The 17,936-nt window shown below is 41.4% G+C and overlaps 1 protein-coding gene across 4 annotated transcripts in view; it reads left to right on the top strand.

Annotated features, from left to right (window-relative positions):
* Window positions 1–2,501: 2,501 nt before the first annotated feature.
* OPHN1 (oligophrenin 1) overlaps window positions 2,502–17,936 on the top strand; it is a 116,663-nt gene continuing 101,228 nt past the window's right edge. For 2 of the 4 annotated variants that reach the window (XM_067548317.1, XM_067548316.1), the window contains exons 1-3: window positions 2,502–2,585; window positions 4,782–4,880; window positions 4,991–5,148. In XM_067548317.1, coding sequence (XP_067404418.1) covers window positions 2,566–2,585; window positions 4,782–4,880; window positions 4,991–5,148 — 277 coding nt within the window. In that variant the 5' untranslated portion in view covers window positions 2,502–2,565. Of the gene's footprint in view, window positions 2,586–3,982; window positions 4,167–4,781; window positions 4,881–4,990; window positions 5,149–17,936 lie in introns of those variants that run through there. The other 2 variants (XM_067548318.1, XM_067548319.1) reach the window with 2 other exon arrangements.

The following is a 17,936-nucleotide window of genomic DNA, read 5'->3' as shown; positions in this document are numbered from 1 at the left end:
TTTATCTTGATTAATGGTCTCTGTGAAGTGCAAGATTGGCACAAGAACATCAGGAAATCTGTACGTCAGGACTGAGTTGCCTTGGAAGAGCTGCACATGGGGTCCTATGACTGGAATTGCATGTGTACGGAAGGTCAGGACTGCATTTACATCAGTAGAGTGTGTGGAAGAAGTCCATGTGTGTTGTCCTTGGCTAAAATCCATACTTTTAATCCCTTGGTGTCAGCAGCAATAAATTAAATCACAGTTTTGAAACTAGATGTTATTAACAAGTTTCCTTCCTATTTTAGTAGTAGTATAACAATTAGGAGAAGAACCTTATTGTTTAACATGTAAATATTCTTCCACATTACTGTAAAGGTTGTTTGTTTGACGTTCCAGGCTATACTGACAAAAAGAAGATGAAAACATCAACATTTTGACCTTGAAATAGGTTTCTAGGGCCAATGTGCTCATAGATCATCTTCCTTTTGTTAATGTAACCTGCAAAATATTAAAGAACTGTGCAGATCAACGTCAAAGAATAAGTGAGATTTTATTAAGTAGCTTTAATAGTATTGCAGTATATTCAGAATTGAATATGATTTTTCTAAACAGAAAGTCATGTATAAAATGACATGCAGATTATATAAGCAAACACATCACCCCTATCTACAGTTGCTAATAAAAATGTACAGATTACAGGAATTTAGGACAGAGGTTTTAGCATGCTAGCCTGCTGATTTAAAGTGACACTTTTAAAGTTTATTTTTAAAGGAAAACTCAAATACTCAGGCCAATAATAAAAGAAAAAGTTGTGACTGAAAATAGAGTTTATGTCTCCAGTCCTGCACAGATTTAACTGTTATGCCTAACTTTATGCATTGGGCATAATTTCACTGAGATCCCTCACAGAACATAAAGTGTATGCTTAGCATATGCATAAATTTATGCTTATGTATAAATATTCACAGGATCAGCGTCTATATTTCCAATTCACATTCCTGTGTCTGCTGCTTGTAATTTTACTAAAAGAAAAGATTAACAGTGTGAATATTAGATTAACAGTGTGAAAAGTCAATGTAACATCTTGATAACTAGGCTCAAATCTGCTATAATGATAGATTATCAATCAGAAGAAAAAGCTGTTTTAAGTATGGTTCTTCTGTGTAAAGTAACACATTGTGGGGTTCTTTGTTAATTGTTTGTGAAAGACTTTTAGAGTTATATGTCTTTATTTACAAATAAAAAAAAAGCAGTTGGGTTGCACAAGGGCAACAGGGGGCAGAATTTAGCTCTACAACTGGATTTTAATTAACATATCTGTAGAGGATGCATGAGCCATAACTGAAGGAAGAAAACAAAGAAAGAAGAAGAGGGACCGCTAAGCACTGAGGTTGGAGTGGAGGTTAAGGATAATCTAGGCATGGCTGAATATCTAAACAAATACTTAGCATCCATTTTTAATGAGACTAATGACGAGTTTGGAGATGGAGTTTGGTAGGGTGGCTAATGGGAATGAGGATAAGGAGGTAGAAATTACCACATCCGGGGTGGAAGCCAAACTCGAACAGCTTAATGGGACTAACTGGGGTGGATAACCTCCATCCAAGAATATTAAAGGAACTAGCACATGAAATTGCAAGCCCATTAGCAAGGATTTTTAATGAATCTGTAAACTCAGGGTCTGTACTATATGACTGGAGAATTGCTAACATAGTTCCTATTTTTAAGAAAGGCAAAAAAATGATCCGGGTAACTACAGGTCTGTTAGTTTTAATTCAGTAGTATGTAAGGTCTTGGAAAAAATTTTGAAAGAGAAAGTAGTTAACGGTACCGAGGTTAACGGTAATTGGGATAAAATACAACATGGCTTTACAAAAGATAGATCGTGCCAGACCAACCTGATCTCCTTTTTTGAGAAGATAACAGATTTTTTAGACAAAGGGAATGCAGTGGATCTAATTTATCTAGATTTCAATAAGGCATAGCAGTGTTGGCTCTGCAGTGCTAAATGAAGTATAAAACAATAAAAACTTATATTTATGCTTAAAGGCAGCAGGTATGACTCTGAATATACTCTAGGAGAAGATCTATGCTTTAAAATAGGGCCATTTTTACACAGCCACTTTTCAGAGTAAAGCTACATTTATCCAATCAAAACTGAAGCAGGTAGACTGGACATTGCAGATAATTGATAATTGGATACAGAACCTTTCACTGGTTCAGACCTCACCTACAGTAAATTGTTGGGAAATGAAGTTATTATGATGGCTGCTGAGTAGCTTATGTCAGATAATTCAGTAGTCCAGTTCCTAGTGGGCAGGTTATGAAAAATACCATCCTAATTGGTACTAATTGGGATCCTTGATGTTAGTCTCAGCATAAAAGCAAAAGGTTGCATCAGCACAAAGAGTGAGCCACCCTCACATCCTTAAAAATGGTCTCTCTAGTGTAGCGCTGAGGCACAATGGAATGGGACAGCATGTAGGGGAAGCTTTCACAGCTGCTGCCATGCTATACTCATTCTGTGGATAAACAGAAGCCTTCAGATGCCAGGCTATCAGGCTGACTCCTTTCTTCATCATGAAATGCACAGCAAAATGGTAAGAAAAATCTCTGTAATCTAGGCAAGATGTGACAAAAGCATCTGGGCCAAATTCTGCTCTCACACAAAAGTCTTGCACTGGATTATCTCCACTGTCTCTAATGGAGTGAGTCCTACTTTACACCAGTGTAAGTGGAAAGAGAATCAGGCCCTTTGTGGCCAGGTTTGTTTATATGCCTCTAACTCTGCATTAAGCTGTGTAAACAAAAAATAGCATACACATTTTTTGATTGTGAGTGAGTCTTTGATTGAAGCAAGTCTTAAGTCATATTGCTGCTAGTATATCATGGTAGTTTCCCATAGATAGGACATGAGGTACAAGGTCTGAATTGAAGGGGAATGCATCTTCCCTTGTTAAAATAACTATATTTTATAGGTGGGATTGGTAGGTGAGAAGTTCCCAACATCAGGGAATTCCCCAGGAGCAGGATCTGCTAGTAGTATGGGCCTAAGCACTTTTTAATATCTAGCTGTCCTTTTCTATATTAGGCAGAGAGGTATAGCAGGATACCAGCCAGAGCTTGGATTTTTAAAAAAAATGCTGTTTGCTTGTTTTGGAAGAGCTTTATTTGGTCCAGTTCCCATAATGTTTGTACTTGTACATGGCAGCTGTGTTAAACACACTCCAGTCACTGGCTGAAATGCAATCCATTGCAGAGGGCCCATAAAGGCCATATGCACCCACCTTGCTTTCTGTTAAGGGCTCAGGTCAAAGTGGTGAATAGGCCTCAGCACTGCAGTAAATTTCACCCCCGTGGCATTTTTCTGGCATTTCTTACAAGCCTGTCTGCTACTGAACTTTGATGGTAACCTCAGCATTTTACTGTAGTACTTTTATCACTTGGCGCAGCCCGAGGTGGTCTCTTTGCCAGGGGCCGAGTGGTGGCTTAGCACTCAGGCAACCCCCACTGTAGGGCACGTTACTACGTGCAAGGTAAATCAGAGCAGACAACAGTGATGGCTCAGTCCAGACCACTTTGTCCACTACGTGGCTTCCCTTTAGTGTGGGAGTCTCTGGAAGAGCAGCCCGTCGGAGCTAGTGGGTGGGGAGCTTGGAATCAAGTGTGGGGTCCTCCTATCACCCACACGTATCCAACCCAGCGCTGGGAAAGAAAAACTACACCTCCCAGGCAGGCAGGCAGGCGTGCATGCGCCGTCCCGGCCGGGGGAAGGAGGGGTGCCTGCGTTCCAGGGGGATAGCAGCTTGGGTTCATCATCAGCGCGTTCGGTTTCCGCAGGGAAGCGTCTGCAGCCGCTGCCGTGCGCCTATCGCGGCTCCTCCTCCCCTTCTGCCTCCGTCGGGGCCGCCTGGGCGCGTGAGGCTACATTGACAAGCACGGGTTAACCCTTGGGGGCGCCGCTTGCTCGCTCGCCTGCGGACGGGATCGCAAGAGATGCTTGTTCAGCAAGGAGCGGAGGAATCATTTAGCCGCCGGGGGGGCCTAGGAAATGCCCGGCCCGCCTGACAGCGACAGGGCTGCTTAGGAGAAGCTGGGGGAGCTTCTGAGCCGGGCCCAGGACAATCAATCCTCTGACTAGTGACTGCGGGGAGCTGTGGGGAAAGAGTTGCTGCTAACGGGTGAGCAAGGCGCAGGAGGGGCTCGAGGAGCTGAAGTTGGAAATTGCCCCAGGGGCCCCGTGCGAGTCTGTGTTAAATGTGACGGGCAAGGGCGGCGTGCCGCTTTCCACGCGGATCGGGGCGGAAGCTCCGGTTGCAACAGAAACAGAGGTCCAGTGTCCTTGTGGGAACAATAACATCTCCCTCCTGTTTCTTTAAGGGCGCAGGGGGAAAGGGGCGGTGCCAGCCTTTTGCGGCTCTTAGTCACCGGCTGCTTGAGGAATACGAGGAAGGAAATCCTTGCACAAAGCGGAGCGGGAGGGGGTGGGATCTTCTGGGTGGACATCTCCCCTCCCCTGCCCTCCCAGCCGCCACAGCCCCTGCGTTCATTCAGCGCGGCCAGATGTGTGCCGAGATGGGGAGAGGTTCTGAGTCGAGCTAAGGTTTGCAAATCCGAGAAGGGGAGTAACCGCGCTGGCACCCCCGGGGCTGCTGCGGGGCAGGTTTCCAGTGAGGAATGGAACGGACGCTGTGTTCTTGCTGAGGAGTAAGAGGAGGCCGGTGATGAATTCGATCTAGTATCAAGTCACAACTAGAATGCTGTCAAGGTCGTATCATTCTGTCTTATGTCTTCAGTAGAGTGCAGCCAAGCAACCTGCTCTTCTCTTCTGTGATACACAAAGCAAAGCTGGTATCCTCAGGAGACAACAACAAGGATCTCTGTCGTTTTGAGGAGTGAGTTGGGCACTGAGAGATTATTTGCTTTCAGTCATTTTGAGTTTTTTGTTTTTTGTTTTTTTTTTAATTGAAGAATTCTATTTTATTTTAATTTTTTTTTCTCCAAGGAACATGGGGCACCCTGCGTTAGAGTTCAGTGACTGCTACCTGGATAGTCCAGATTTCCGAGATAGGCTGAAATGTTATGAGCAGGAGCTGGAGAGAACCAACAAATTCATAAAGGATGTGATTAAAGATGGGAATGCACTTATCAGTGCTATAAAAAGTAAGTAAAATGAGATGGCTTTGTTTAAACATTCATTTATACCTACACAATACATACATCACCTATAGTTTTGCAATGATGTTACTAATATCTATGAATTATTACCATATTATACACATCACATGCTACTATGTAAAGATATTTAAAAATATCTATGCATAACCAAACTCTTGTCTTTTTAATAATAGATGCAACATATATACAATAATAATAATTTCCTGTTGTGCATTTGTACAGTTTACTGTCTGCAGTATGTAAGGAAGAAATGCTCTGTGTAATCTCCAAAGATTGCCTTTCTCATCAATAAAAGATATTACCTCACCCATCAGGTCTCTGCAATATGTGAGATATTTTACATATGTGTCAGTACAAAGTTCTCTATTTAAAATGACACTTTCTGTAATTAGTGTGCAGAGCTCTTTTCCCTTCATGCAGTTTATTTTGAACGTTATTCTGTTTTTATTGACAGCCTTTTGAACAGATGTTGTAGAGTGAGTGTACTGAGGTATGTTTGTATTTTCAATATAAGTTCATAGTATACCCCAGTGGCAGGTAGACATTGAAATAGACAGTATTTTTTGTTGAGCAACAGTTTTATGAACTTGCTTATTTATGGTATAATGCAGGTAAGTATGATATAATGTAAGTACAGACACAACATGGTGAAGTGTGTTTGTTTTTCCCTAACAGGAAGTACCACAATTTTCCAGTATAATTGTTACCCTATGTAATGAAGAACACTTTAAATACAGTAAGGTTAAATGAAACTTTAAATTTTGATTTCTGTAGTGTAGAACTTGAGACTAGAACAAAGATCAATGCACTATATTGTACTTCGCTTCCATTGATGGTTACAGAGGCCAGAGTCCCTTTGTAATCTATGTGTGTTCATAGGAGATGAGCATTTTAGGAGTCAAAGGGAGAAGACCACAAACAATAGTTAAAATAATACCAATGAAGGCAGAATTTCCTAGTATGTTGAAGTGTTCCTTGATGGAATAAGTTCTAGTTGAAGGGGAGTCTGAAGATTATTGAAATAATCACTTCAGTGGAGTTAGGTGCCTAAATACTCTTGTGAATCCCACCCTTAGTCTCTCTGTAACTCCGTTTCCCATCTGTATAACAAAGGAATAATAGTACTTCCCTGCCTGACAGGGTATTGTGAGAATATATACATCAAAGATTGTGGGTGCTCAGATACTACAGTGATGGAGACAATAGAAGTACCTAAGACAGATGGGTTTGAGTCCTTGGATATAAGATGATTGGGGGTGGAGTTATCAATTGTGATTGTACTAGAGGAAATTCTTGTATTTATCCCTTTTCCTTTTCTTTCTATGGTTTGCAATCTACAGCTGAGGTCAACCAACTCAATAGCCACCAGGTCATTGGTTTCTTATTAGTGAAATACTTCAGTTAGTTCATACAGTATCAATAAATTGATATTTATTTACGCAGCTCGATAGCCTTTTGTAAGGATGAGAGAAATGTAGGGGCTAGATACTCTTCTGAGATTTAGTCCCTTTGTGCCACTTTGTTGACACAAAGGGACTGGGAAACAATCAGATCCCCTCAGCTGGGAATTCTCTGGTGTGAGGGAGTCTTCAGCTTCAGGAGAATCCCAAGCTGGCATACAGCTTGTCTAGCTAGCTTCAGTGACACTCTCTGCAACTCCATTGTCAGGAATGGCAAGAGTAATGTACAAAGTGCTAGTGTGTTCTGGTTATTCTCTGGCTGGTGTATTGGCCTCTTAAGGCCATAGCTAGCTAGAGTAGTTTTGAACTGACCTTGAGGCTGGTCTAGCTGGGGCCAACATTGAACTGGGACCAAAATCATAGAGCCACAACTATCACCTTTGTGCCCCCATCATTCTAGTTGCACTCAGTAGATACTGGGATGATTTACTGCTGTGTTACTTCATTACATGAATGGACTTTTGCAGGTATAAAACTTGCAGGTATATACAGTCAGTGAATTGGACCCACTGGGTGCAGCTGTGAATCTGGCTCTGTGTTCTGCAGTTTGCATAATGTATTGGGAGAGGAAAGAAATGCAAGATATCTTGCACTGGGCTTTCCGTCTGATATGATTAATCCAAGGGATAAAGAGATGGAAAACTTTTGGTTTGCTGCAATTATTTGTTCATAAACTGGACTCTGACTCGTGTAATTTTTGGAAGCCAAGAGTTACCCAGCATTAGTTTAATGATACAGTATTTACAGAACTGCGGCCTGATTCTCCAATGGCTCCGTTCTCTTCTGCCTTGCATTTTATGACATCATTTAAACCCATGCAAAGTGATTGTAAAATGTTGCCTCTGCTGTGGTAGCATTTTACACTACTTTGTGCAGGTATAAATGATGGCAGAAAATGCAAAGCAGAAGAGAGTCAGGGCCTGCATCCTTACAATTCTAGCAAAGTTGGGACTGATTCTCTCAAGTCTTTGACGTGTTGAACTCCCATTGAAATAAATGGGAGTTCGGTACCCAGGAAGGACTTGGAGGATGGACCTCACTGGATACAGACAGGACAATAAGTACTACTAGCCTGACCTAGGAATAGATAAAAATGTAAGAGCAGTGCTCTTCCATCTCTCTATTTCTAATGCACCAACTGCTGTGATGTTTAGATGCTTGTCTGGTTACTTTGGACTTTATGCTAAAAAGATGATTTGGCTCTAATAGTGAGTGTGCATTATGTGTTTAACAGATAGATGTTGAAGCCTATTTACTATAGTAATGAGGATATTAGAAATGTATAGGTAGATATCTTGGTTCCCTGTTGATCAACCTTATGTCTAAGATTTTGGTTTGGTAAAGTGTTTCAGGGCATTAATTTCTGTACTCCATCAATTTTAAAGTTTGATTTATTTACACATTGGCTTCATATTGTAGTGCTGTAAATAATTAGTGTATAAACTGAAATGTAAGACTTAAAGCAAATTAATTAAATTCATTGTCTGCTCATGGGCTTCTAGAAATGCCAAGCACCTGCTGTCTCAAGATGACAGGCTGTGCAGCCTGCTGTAGTAGCTAGAGACTGCAGTCTAGAAGGCTTGATGCAGCATTGTATGTCTATATATAAATACACACAGCCACTTAAATTGTGCAAACTTGGTACATTCATGTGAGCTACCAAGGAACATTTACAATTCTCTTATTAAAGGAAAATTGCATCTGCTAAGCTTTATGACACGGACATAGAATAGGTCCCAGATTAAGACTCAAATTTTGAAATTACCTTTAATATACATATCTTCCATCTTATGCATGCAGAACAATATCCAGCTGCTCTCAGGATCTATGATAAAATAAGATTGACATGTGATTCTCCTCTCACTTACGTTAGTTTAACTCTGAAGATTTCAGTGGAGCAATTCGTAATTTACACAATGTGAAAGGGGAGTTGAGCCTCACTTCTCCAGAATTTCTGTAAATATTTCAGAAATCAACCCTCCTGAGCATAGACAGTAGGCATGCATGGTGGATTTCTCTCTGAATTCTGCAATAGTTTATATGTGGGGAGTTCCTTCTGAATTCTATGCAAGATCTGCCAGATGTACACAGGGTTTGGTTGGTTTTTTTTTTTTGTCTTTTGTTTTGTGTATCTACTTGTCCCAAGGATGTATTTAAATCCCAGATGTTATTGCAAGGTCTAAAGTAAGAAAATATTAAATAATTTATTACGTTGTCCAGCAAGTAAAGGTTGTCAATGTGTGAGAATTAGCTAATAAAATCTGCAGAAAATTCTAGCAGCATCTCTAGAGGTTTTCCAAACAAACAAACCAACCTGTAATATTTGGTGGTACACATTACATAAAAGCCAAAAAAAGAAAAGGTTTTCAGAAGCACAAAGGGCATTTAGATGCCTCATACCTCTTGAAAGTCATTTCAGTGCCTCCCATTTGTGTCTTTGAAAATCTGTCCTGAGATAGTTAGGTGCCCTTTTTAAGGGGTGTGTAGATGCTCTTATGAGGAATGCAAATGAAGCAGCTAAAATATTTAAGAAATATGGACCAATACATAATGATGTGCTACTATCCATTGCTAGGCCGCATATTTGTGGCAATTTAGCGGATGAATTTTAGTGCACATTTGTAAAAATTAGTGAAATGTCTCACATTGTAGGTTGACTTCATTAAATGCTGTAATGTTTCAGTAGGTGGATATTTCTCTTCGTTTGAGTGGGTTTGCTGACTTACTTTGTGAGGGAGAAATGCACTTTTTTCATCCCATCTTTAAGCCTCATCCCCAAATCAGCTGAGAGACAAACACTAACCTGAGGCCTGAAAGGAACACTTCAGTCATCAGATTGGCAGTGATTCACTGTCAATAATATTAATTTCTTTTACCTTAGTGTAATCTGCTCTAATTAATGTATTCTCAAAGCAGCCTTATTTCCCATATGTTCATGTGAGTCTCTCCCCCCACCCTGATAGAGTAGTCTCAATTTCCAGACCACATTAGACCCTTTCCTATTAGAACCTCTGAAGTCTGTATACATTGCAACTTAATCTATTTATTTAAATTAATTCTTAGTGTGTGTGCATGCACCCTGGATTTTCCTTAGAAAAAAGGAGAGGGTCAGGAGGGAGGAAATCAAAGTGAGATTCCATTTACAGTGTCCCTCAGATGGTTCGCAAGGAATGAGGAGCAGAGACTGGGTCCACCCTCCCAAATTGACAGGACTCGGTTAGAGTTATCGCCTTGGATGTTCTGTATATTGACATGAGCTCTGGAGCTTCACCCTTGCCCACTCCCATCAGCTCAGCTTGGACTGAGCTGAGCTAACAGTACTTCTGCTGATTGCTGTTCCTGAACTCCCTGCTGAAAGGTGAGGGTGTGGGGGAAGCCACAGAGTGGAGGGCTTTGGCAGAAAAATTCATACAACTTCAAATTGTATTAACTTTTCTACTGATTGTTCATTGGATAGGGTGGGGGTGGTTGTGATGCTGATAGGATGGTTGAGGAGAAGAGAAGAAAGAGGTTGTGCCCATCCCTTTGGGCTTGCTTTGTCCTGTGGGTTACAGAACCTCATCCTCTTGGAGCCACAGTGAAGGAGCATCTGATCAGAACAGAAGGTTAGTGAATGTCCAATTGTTACCTCCATGGCACCAGAGGGAACTCCTCTCTGAGATATCCTTCCATGTGTGAATCCATGGGGGTCAGATCTTGTCTGGAGTATTTATTAAGAGATGGCTTTTTTTGACCTGCCTATCTATGATGGACTTTCCAAGTCATACCTGAAAGTAACAAAGCAGGAATATGAATTTAATTTTTGTAATGAAAAACAGAGCCCCCTTTCCCTTCTCTACTTGCATCTGTTTCTCCAATCTACAAGGAGACTCCGCAAACTTAAGAGAGTCTGGAATGACAAATGCTCTTCCAAGCTGTCAAAGCTTCTCCTTTGCTTCACATTCCTTTGCAGGTTGATGCAGAAGAGAATTTAAAATCCAGTACTGTTGAGTTTTGGCTAGCACGGGAGACCTCTGTAAAGGCAAGGCATTGGCAGTCTCTTGCTAAATTTGAATGTGAGAATGATGATCCAATGGAGTATTTCCCCAGTTAAAGAAAAGTAGGTAGGGTGAGAAGGGACTCCCATGTAAATTGAGTATGTTTGCTTTGTAGCTAATATTACTAATTCTGAAGTGAAAGATAATAAAAATGATTTTTACTGATAGTGTGGCTGTGATCTCTCTGCAGAGCTGGATTGCTGGGGTATTAGAAAGAGTGGTGTTCTTCAGTTATTTCAAATGTCAACTGGGGGAAAAAATAAAACGGCATTTATGTTCTATAGTAATTTGTATTGAGAAATAAATGTTGGTCACTTTTCTGTGCTACAGAAGGCAAAGCTGACAGGGACTTCCTCTGTGGCCTTGGGCAGATCACTCTGCCTCAGCTCCTTCATCTGTAAAACACAGATAATGCTTCACCCCTTTTTTTCTTTTTAAAGCACTCTGACATCTTTGGATGAAAAGTAGTAAATAGGACTAATTTTATGGGATGCAGAGTGCATTCAACTCCCATTAACTTTAAAAAGAGCCTTGATAGTGAAATCTTGTCATTTTAAAATGGGGGAAAAAAGGTAGAAATCGTTTTGGGTACCACACGTGCCCCTGAGTCCTGCTGAAAGCTTTTTGTAGTTTTACAACTATATTTTGCTCTCTTTGTCTATTATTTCTCTCAACTTCTGCTGCTGTGTGAAAACCCCACACAAACTGATTGTGCAGGGTGCACCCTGAAACTGACTAGACCCAAAGTGCTATCCTGTGCCAACTCTAAACTAACTGAAAACAGAGAAAAATATTGTTTTCTCTAATCTGGTTCAATTATAATAAGCTCAGGTGTAACGTGTAACAATCATAGATAACACATTTGTCTTATTAATTTGTTGTTGTTGGCTGTATCCCTTTTTTAATCAGAGCTGAGAGGGGTCAGCATCACTAGAAGTGCCAGATTTTTATGATAGCCCTGTATGTGTGTGTTAGTGAGATCAGTGCAACATTCGTGGTACAACATACACACAATGCTGTTTGATCAGAGAGAGAAGTAGCAGTTTAGGTTAAATTTCCTACCCTCTTCCGAACTCCTCCCTTCCCCCTTCAAGACCATGGTTCTACTACCTGAGTTACAGAGCCATAGGGCAAGCAACCATTTGCTGTGCAATTGTCCTTTCTGCCTTTACAGCAGAAATGTTCCAGAGCTTGATTATATTCTTTATATACCTGCCCTCCCTTCTCTCTTGTGTGGGTACAGAGAGAGCCACAAAATCATTAGGAAACCTTCTGACATTCCTGATCTTTTTATCACCATGGGCATCATTCTTATTTGTACTTTATAAGATGGAGTCTCTTTCTATGGCAGCATGGGGCTTTGCATGAACAAATTAAGCTGTGGCCACCAGTTCTATTAATAAGAATCTTGGACTAAAAGCAAACCACCAAGAGATTTTCCATAAATGACAAAAAAGCTGCAAGGGTAGCTCAGAAACCTGGAGAACTCTCTTAGCAAGAAGTTTTAGATTAAGGCTTTCAGGAAATAAATGAACCATTTCTATGCTTCAGAAATCTCATTGTGGAGTAAGTCACTCAGAGGAAAAGCCCGGATGTATGATTAAAATAATATGTATCCATTGATTGAACTCTTGTGGTATTTAACAGAGAGCTGATCACAACCATGGCTAAATGCTCAGATCAGATAGATGGAGAAACCCACTGGTATAATGTATTGTTGCTCCTTAATACAAATTCTACCAGTGCTAGAACTTCATGCTGTTACAGCGCTACTCTAGTGGGGGAGTGTTTGTAGATGTTTTCCAGAGAGGCTAAGCTTCCCGTTTTTCATCTTCAGGATGTGACAGGGGCTTTGCTACAGCTCACATCTTGAAATGGCTTCTTAGCGTGTCCACCTCCAGTGCTTCCATGTTGGTCTTGATATTCCGTTCACTTGGTATTTGCAATTCCACCTCCATGCCTCTTACAATGCTGCCCCCTGCACAATCCTAGTTTGCCCTGCCAATCCTACTTTGCAAAGTCACCAAGTCACACTTACACTAACCCAAGTTTTGTCTTCCTCATTCCCCTTCTCTCCCCACCCCACATATGCACACTCTTGCCGTACCCCATTCTTGCTACTTACTCTCTTAACTTTTAATATTCTATTTAAATATCTTGCTGAATTGAAAGAATGAACACACAGGGCTAATTTTTAAAAAAAAACAAAACAGCTTTATGTTGTGCTTGCAATCAATGGCAGGAATTAGTGGGGCTAGCACAAATTAATTTGGGACACACATTTCAGAAGTTAGACATCTAACTGCTTGACTGTGCCTGTGGATCTAGCATGTCGTTCATGCCTTTAGGGCAGGTAAAAATTTCGTGGTTGGGTCACAGTTTCTGGGGAAGCTTGGCTCATACGATAGCGTCACCAGTGTTTTGTTATGATTAGCAAAAAAACCAAATAATAATATTATTTGAATCCATCCACATACTAAACAGTAATTGTTATGCTTGAGGTTCAACACAGCTGTTCTCCTGCCCTCTTCATCTCCTGTACCCATTGCTCCTGTGCCCAGGTCTTTCTGGCCTTTGTCTCCTTCACTATCCTTTGGTTGGAAAAAAGCTTCCCAATTAATGTGTGCTAAGTTTCCTCCTTCAGAAAAGTCTTCAGACCCGCCTACTCCATGCAACATTCATGCTTATAATAACCACATGCAGCTTGTTTTATATGGCTCCTACTTGTGACTTTACTGTAAGCTCTTCAGGACAGGAATGTGATGGTCTCTTGTCTCAGCTCACCTGCTGAACAGCAGCACCACATTCACTTAACTATCTATCTTTGTTGTTACAAAAGATAGCACCAATCCCTGTGATAGCTAAATGCTGGAAAACTTGATCTGTTCCTTTCTGAATTCTTCAGCTTGCCCTGATGCCCCAGCCTGAGGTTTTTCTCAGTGCAGACTAGGTGGTCTTACCACCACCTTCCCTATTTACATCAGCTGAGGATCTGTCACATTTGTTGTAAGTCAGTGTAGCCCCATTGATTTTGATGGAGCTTCACCAGGTCACAACAGCAGAGAGTCTAAGCCAATATACATAAAACACTTAAAGATGCATATGCTTCTGGGGTGACCTGAGCACAGCACTATGGATAATGGAAGGAGACGACAGGATGACTCATGAAACTGGTGTGGTGTGGTACATCAAACATGTCTTAACACTTTAGGTTTGATGATACAATGGCCTTTTTGGCAGCGGTATATAAACATAAGAACCTTGCCTAGTTTGGAATAGGTAATGTGTTTTGATGCAACACGTCAGGAAGTCAGATGTGCAGTAGTATAGTAACTGCGGGCTGGATCCAGAAAAGGATTTAGACACTTAATGGCCACTTTTTGGTGCCCATGTCCAACATTTGGATGCCACTGGGATCTTCAGAATCCCAGCTCAGCTTCCACCAAGCCTGGGAGGTGCCTAAAATCCTTAGGTGCCTGGGTTTCTGCAAGTGAGCAGACACACAACTACCTCTGTCTAGGTGCTTGGGCACCTATCGCACACCCAAACCTCAGCAGGATCCTCATACTAGGTGTTCCCCCCACCCGTCTGACCTGTGAGGCCTGTTTTGGTAGGTGTTCTCAGAACACGTCTAACCCACGTAAAAGGGCCAGGGCGGGAGAGCAGGAGGAGGCCTCCCTTATGAAGCCACAGCTTTCTCCTTGGCATTTCCTATTGGCTAGCCTTGGTGTCTCCTTGCTCAGCATGCTGGGTTTTGTGGATTCCATTCGCAAGCGCCTAACTCCCCCTATGCATTGTACAACGAGTCGAGCACCTAATTTGGGGCTGCAGATTCCACTGGGCGGCAAGATGCTTAAAAGTCCAGCAACACCCAGGTTCCTTTGTGGATCTAGCTCTATAGGAACAAGTGTATTTTTAGCACTGGCTTTGTGTTGTTTTGCATTCCGTGTGGTTAGTTGAACTGGTTTTCAGATCAGTCTCATTTTGTTGGATGATGTTTTGTATTGAGGGTAATGTAACATTCTGGCTCTAGTTCTTGTATTTTCTTCTGGTCTCTGCTCTTCTCTCACAATGTGATATAAAATGGGTTTTGATTGCTCAATTGTAAATTGTGGCTTTTTTGATAATTTATAAATACCAGGAAGGCTGGAGTGTGTGTGAAGGAGAGAGAAAGAGAGAGAGTGTGTGTTTTGCGTGCATGCATGCTAGATCTTACTCTTGAAATGAAACTTTCATATAATTTTGTAGATCATTTTTACTCCTGGATTTGTCTACACATAACAACCTGTTAGTCTTAAATACTCTCTGCAGCACAAGTTGTAAAATCCTAGGGTGGGTTATTTGATGAGAAAAATGCAATGAGCCAAACAATCCATATGGGAGAGAGCAGATTAAGTATCTGTGATGGGGCCCTTAGAGGTATTATCCTCACAAAGATCAGAAGATCCTGTAGTAAAAGAAACTTGCTGATCCTGTGCTTGACTTGGCTGGTAGCAGTGTATTGTGTATCCCTGATTCCTTTTGTCAGGAGTTCCTCTTAGAATATTCAGTCCTTTTCTCTGCCTATAATGCACATACTTACAGGGCAGATTCTGCCTGTCCACCCTGCTGTGGGTGTGGAACTCACAATGGAGAATGGAACTGGGGTAGTGCTGTTGCATGGAAGTATGGGGGAATGGATGCTGGGGATCCCATTCATGGGTCTACATGGATCTACTCTCCATGAGCTGTCCTTTTCTAGTGTCCCAAAAGATGGTTTTGGGACTGGAGGATCTGATGCTACGGGGATGCAGTGGATAGCAGCCATAGGCTGTTACTTCATTGAAGCAGCAATAGCACCAAAGGAGTAGCCTGAGTGGAGGATTCTGGTCCCTCTAACTACTGCAAAAGCCCCATGTGCCAAGCTATTTTACACAGGCGTGGCATGTGGGATGAAGATGTGTCTTATGGTGTAAGTTTTTTCTCTCTAAGGGATTTGTAGCTGTTACTGAATGCATAGGACACACAGTATTTTTGCTGTAATGCACCCAGCATGTAAACAGAACATAAAATTATTATGAGGATGGGGAAGGGGTGTCTTCTCTCACACACACACTCACTCTCCCTGCCACTGCAGTAAAGACTGAAAACCTCCCCATAAATATTAGTTCTGCACACATAAGACACTTGGGATTCAGTCACTTACATTAAGTTATCCCATCCTACAAAGGGAGCTACAGTTCAGGGCCAGTGTATGGTACATTAATGAAGAAGTTTATGGAAATGCTCCCTGTGGATACACAGAAGCTTTCTGTCTCCTGAAAAGCCACTCATTTAATTTCTCAGTATGCTGAAGAGGAAGCCTGAAAAAAGTATACACTGATCCTCTGATATCACCAGCCCAAACAAGGGTGAAAGGACTAACTTTGCATCCAGCGTCCATAATACAGCTGCTAATATACCAATCTGGCTTTTTAATAAAATGTTCCTTTCCTTTCTGTTTCCTTCTCTACCTCTGTACACACTGCATTTTATCAGGCATATGACTCATCTGATATCAGTGAATGACTTGGAGACCCATCCTGCTTTTATTTAAGACAATAACAAAACTCTTACTGACTTTAATGGGTACAGGATCAGGCCCCTGACTAATAAAACAGCTATTAAAACAAATAATCAGTAACTGTTTAGATGTAATCTGATTTACATTCTAGGGCTGCATGTTGTTTTCCTTGTAATCCTGTCATGCCTGTCCAGAGTGTGTCTGAAAACTGAATTCCTCATTATATCAGTATGGGGACAGCCCCACAGTGAAATTCTCATGCATCAGACTAAAATAAACTATTGCTTGTTATTTTTTCAAACATTATTATTACCTTAGTGCTAGGAGCCATAATAATGGTAAAGACTCAGAACAAAGCGACAGTTTGAACAATCCTCCGGTAAGAGGTGTAGTAAGAGGTCAAACACCTCCATCTCTTCATTAAGCTTTTCAACTAAGGGACCCCCTGGACAGGTTTACAAGGAGAAGCAAAACATGACTCCTCCTTCCTTCACTTTGTTTTATCCTTTCTCTCTCTACTTTTCCCTCTCTTATTTTTATTTATTTATTTTCTTAAGCATTACTAAAATGCCTCTTGTTTCTCTTGTGACACTCTAAAACCTGCTGTTCCACCTGGTACAAATAGCATTGAAATGACTCTCCAGCAACACCTCTCAAAAAAAGTGCTGATTAATTGCCACATGGAAAAAGTCTCCTTCCTACGTCCAGCATCATTTGCCCTGGGTATTGGAATGACCCTGAGCTGGAGACAAACAAAAGATGGTCTTGCCTTTGAGGGAAAGCAAAGAGTTCACTCAGGTTTAACTCCCCTCCCCCCCATTTGGCAAGATCACCACCTTGCATCTGTCATCTACTTCCTGTTCTTCCCCGACTCCACCCTAACCAAATTAGGTTTTAATGCTGGTAAGGAACATATATCTTCATATGTACGCTGCTCTGGAGCCCTCCCCCAGAGTTAATAGGGAGATTTTCAAAGGCACACATGGCAGCCATTTCCTCTTAACACTTTTGCTGCAAGTTAACTGCCATCAACTATTATAAGGAGGAGAAGGATCTGGGCATATTTGTTGATCACAGGATGACTATGAGCTGCCAGTGTGATATGGCCATGAAAAAAAGTTAATGCAGACCTAGAATGCACCAGACGAGGTATTTCCAGTAGAGATAGGGAGATGTTAGTACCGTTATACAAGGCGCTGGTGAGACCTCATCTGGAATATTGTGTGCAGTTCTGGTCTCCCATGCTTAAGAAAGATGAATTCAAACTGGAACAGGTGCAGAGAAGGGCTGCTAGCATGATCCGAGGAATGGAAAACCTGTCTTATGCAAGGAGACTCAAAAAGCTTGGCTTGTTTAGCCTAACCAAAAGAAGGCTGAAGGGAGATATGATTGCTTTCTATAAATACATCAGATGGGTAAGTACCAGGGAGGGAGAGGAGTTATTTAAGTTCAGCACCAATGTGGACACAAGAACTAATGGATATCAACTGGCCATCAGGAAGTTTAGACTTGAAATAGATAAAGGTTTCTAACCATCAGAGAGAGGAATGAAGTTCTAGAACAGCCTTCCAAGGGGAGCAGTGGGGACAAAAAGCCTAGCTGGCTTCAAGACTGAGCTTGATAAGTTTATGGAGGGGATGGTATGATGGGACAGCCTAATTTGGCAATTAATTGATCTTTGACTACTAGTGGTAAATATGCCAATGGCCTGTAATGGTATGTTAGATGAGGTGG

Source organism: Emydura macquarii, unplaced genomic scaffold (genome assembly GCF_026122565.2).
Source record: "Emydura macquarii macquarii isolate MOO-44397 ecotype Brisbane River unplaced genomic scaffold, CSIRO-AGI_Emac_v2 contig_1253, whole genome shotgun sequence".
NCBI lineage: Eukaryota > Metazoa > Chordata > Testudines > Chelidae > Emydura > Emydura macquarii.
The sequence above is the reverse complement of the archived record's forward strand: the minus strand, read 5'-3'. Positions and strand labels throughout refer to the sequence as shown.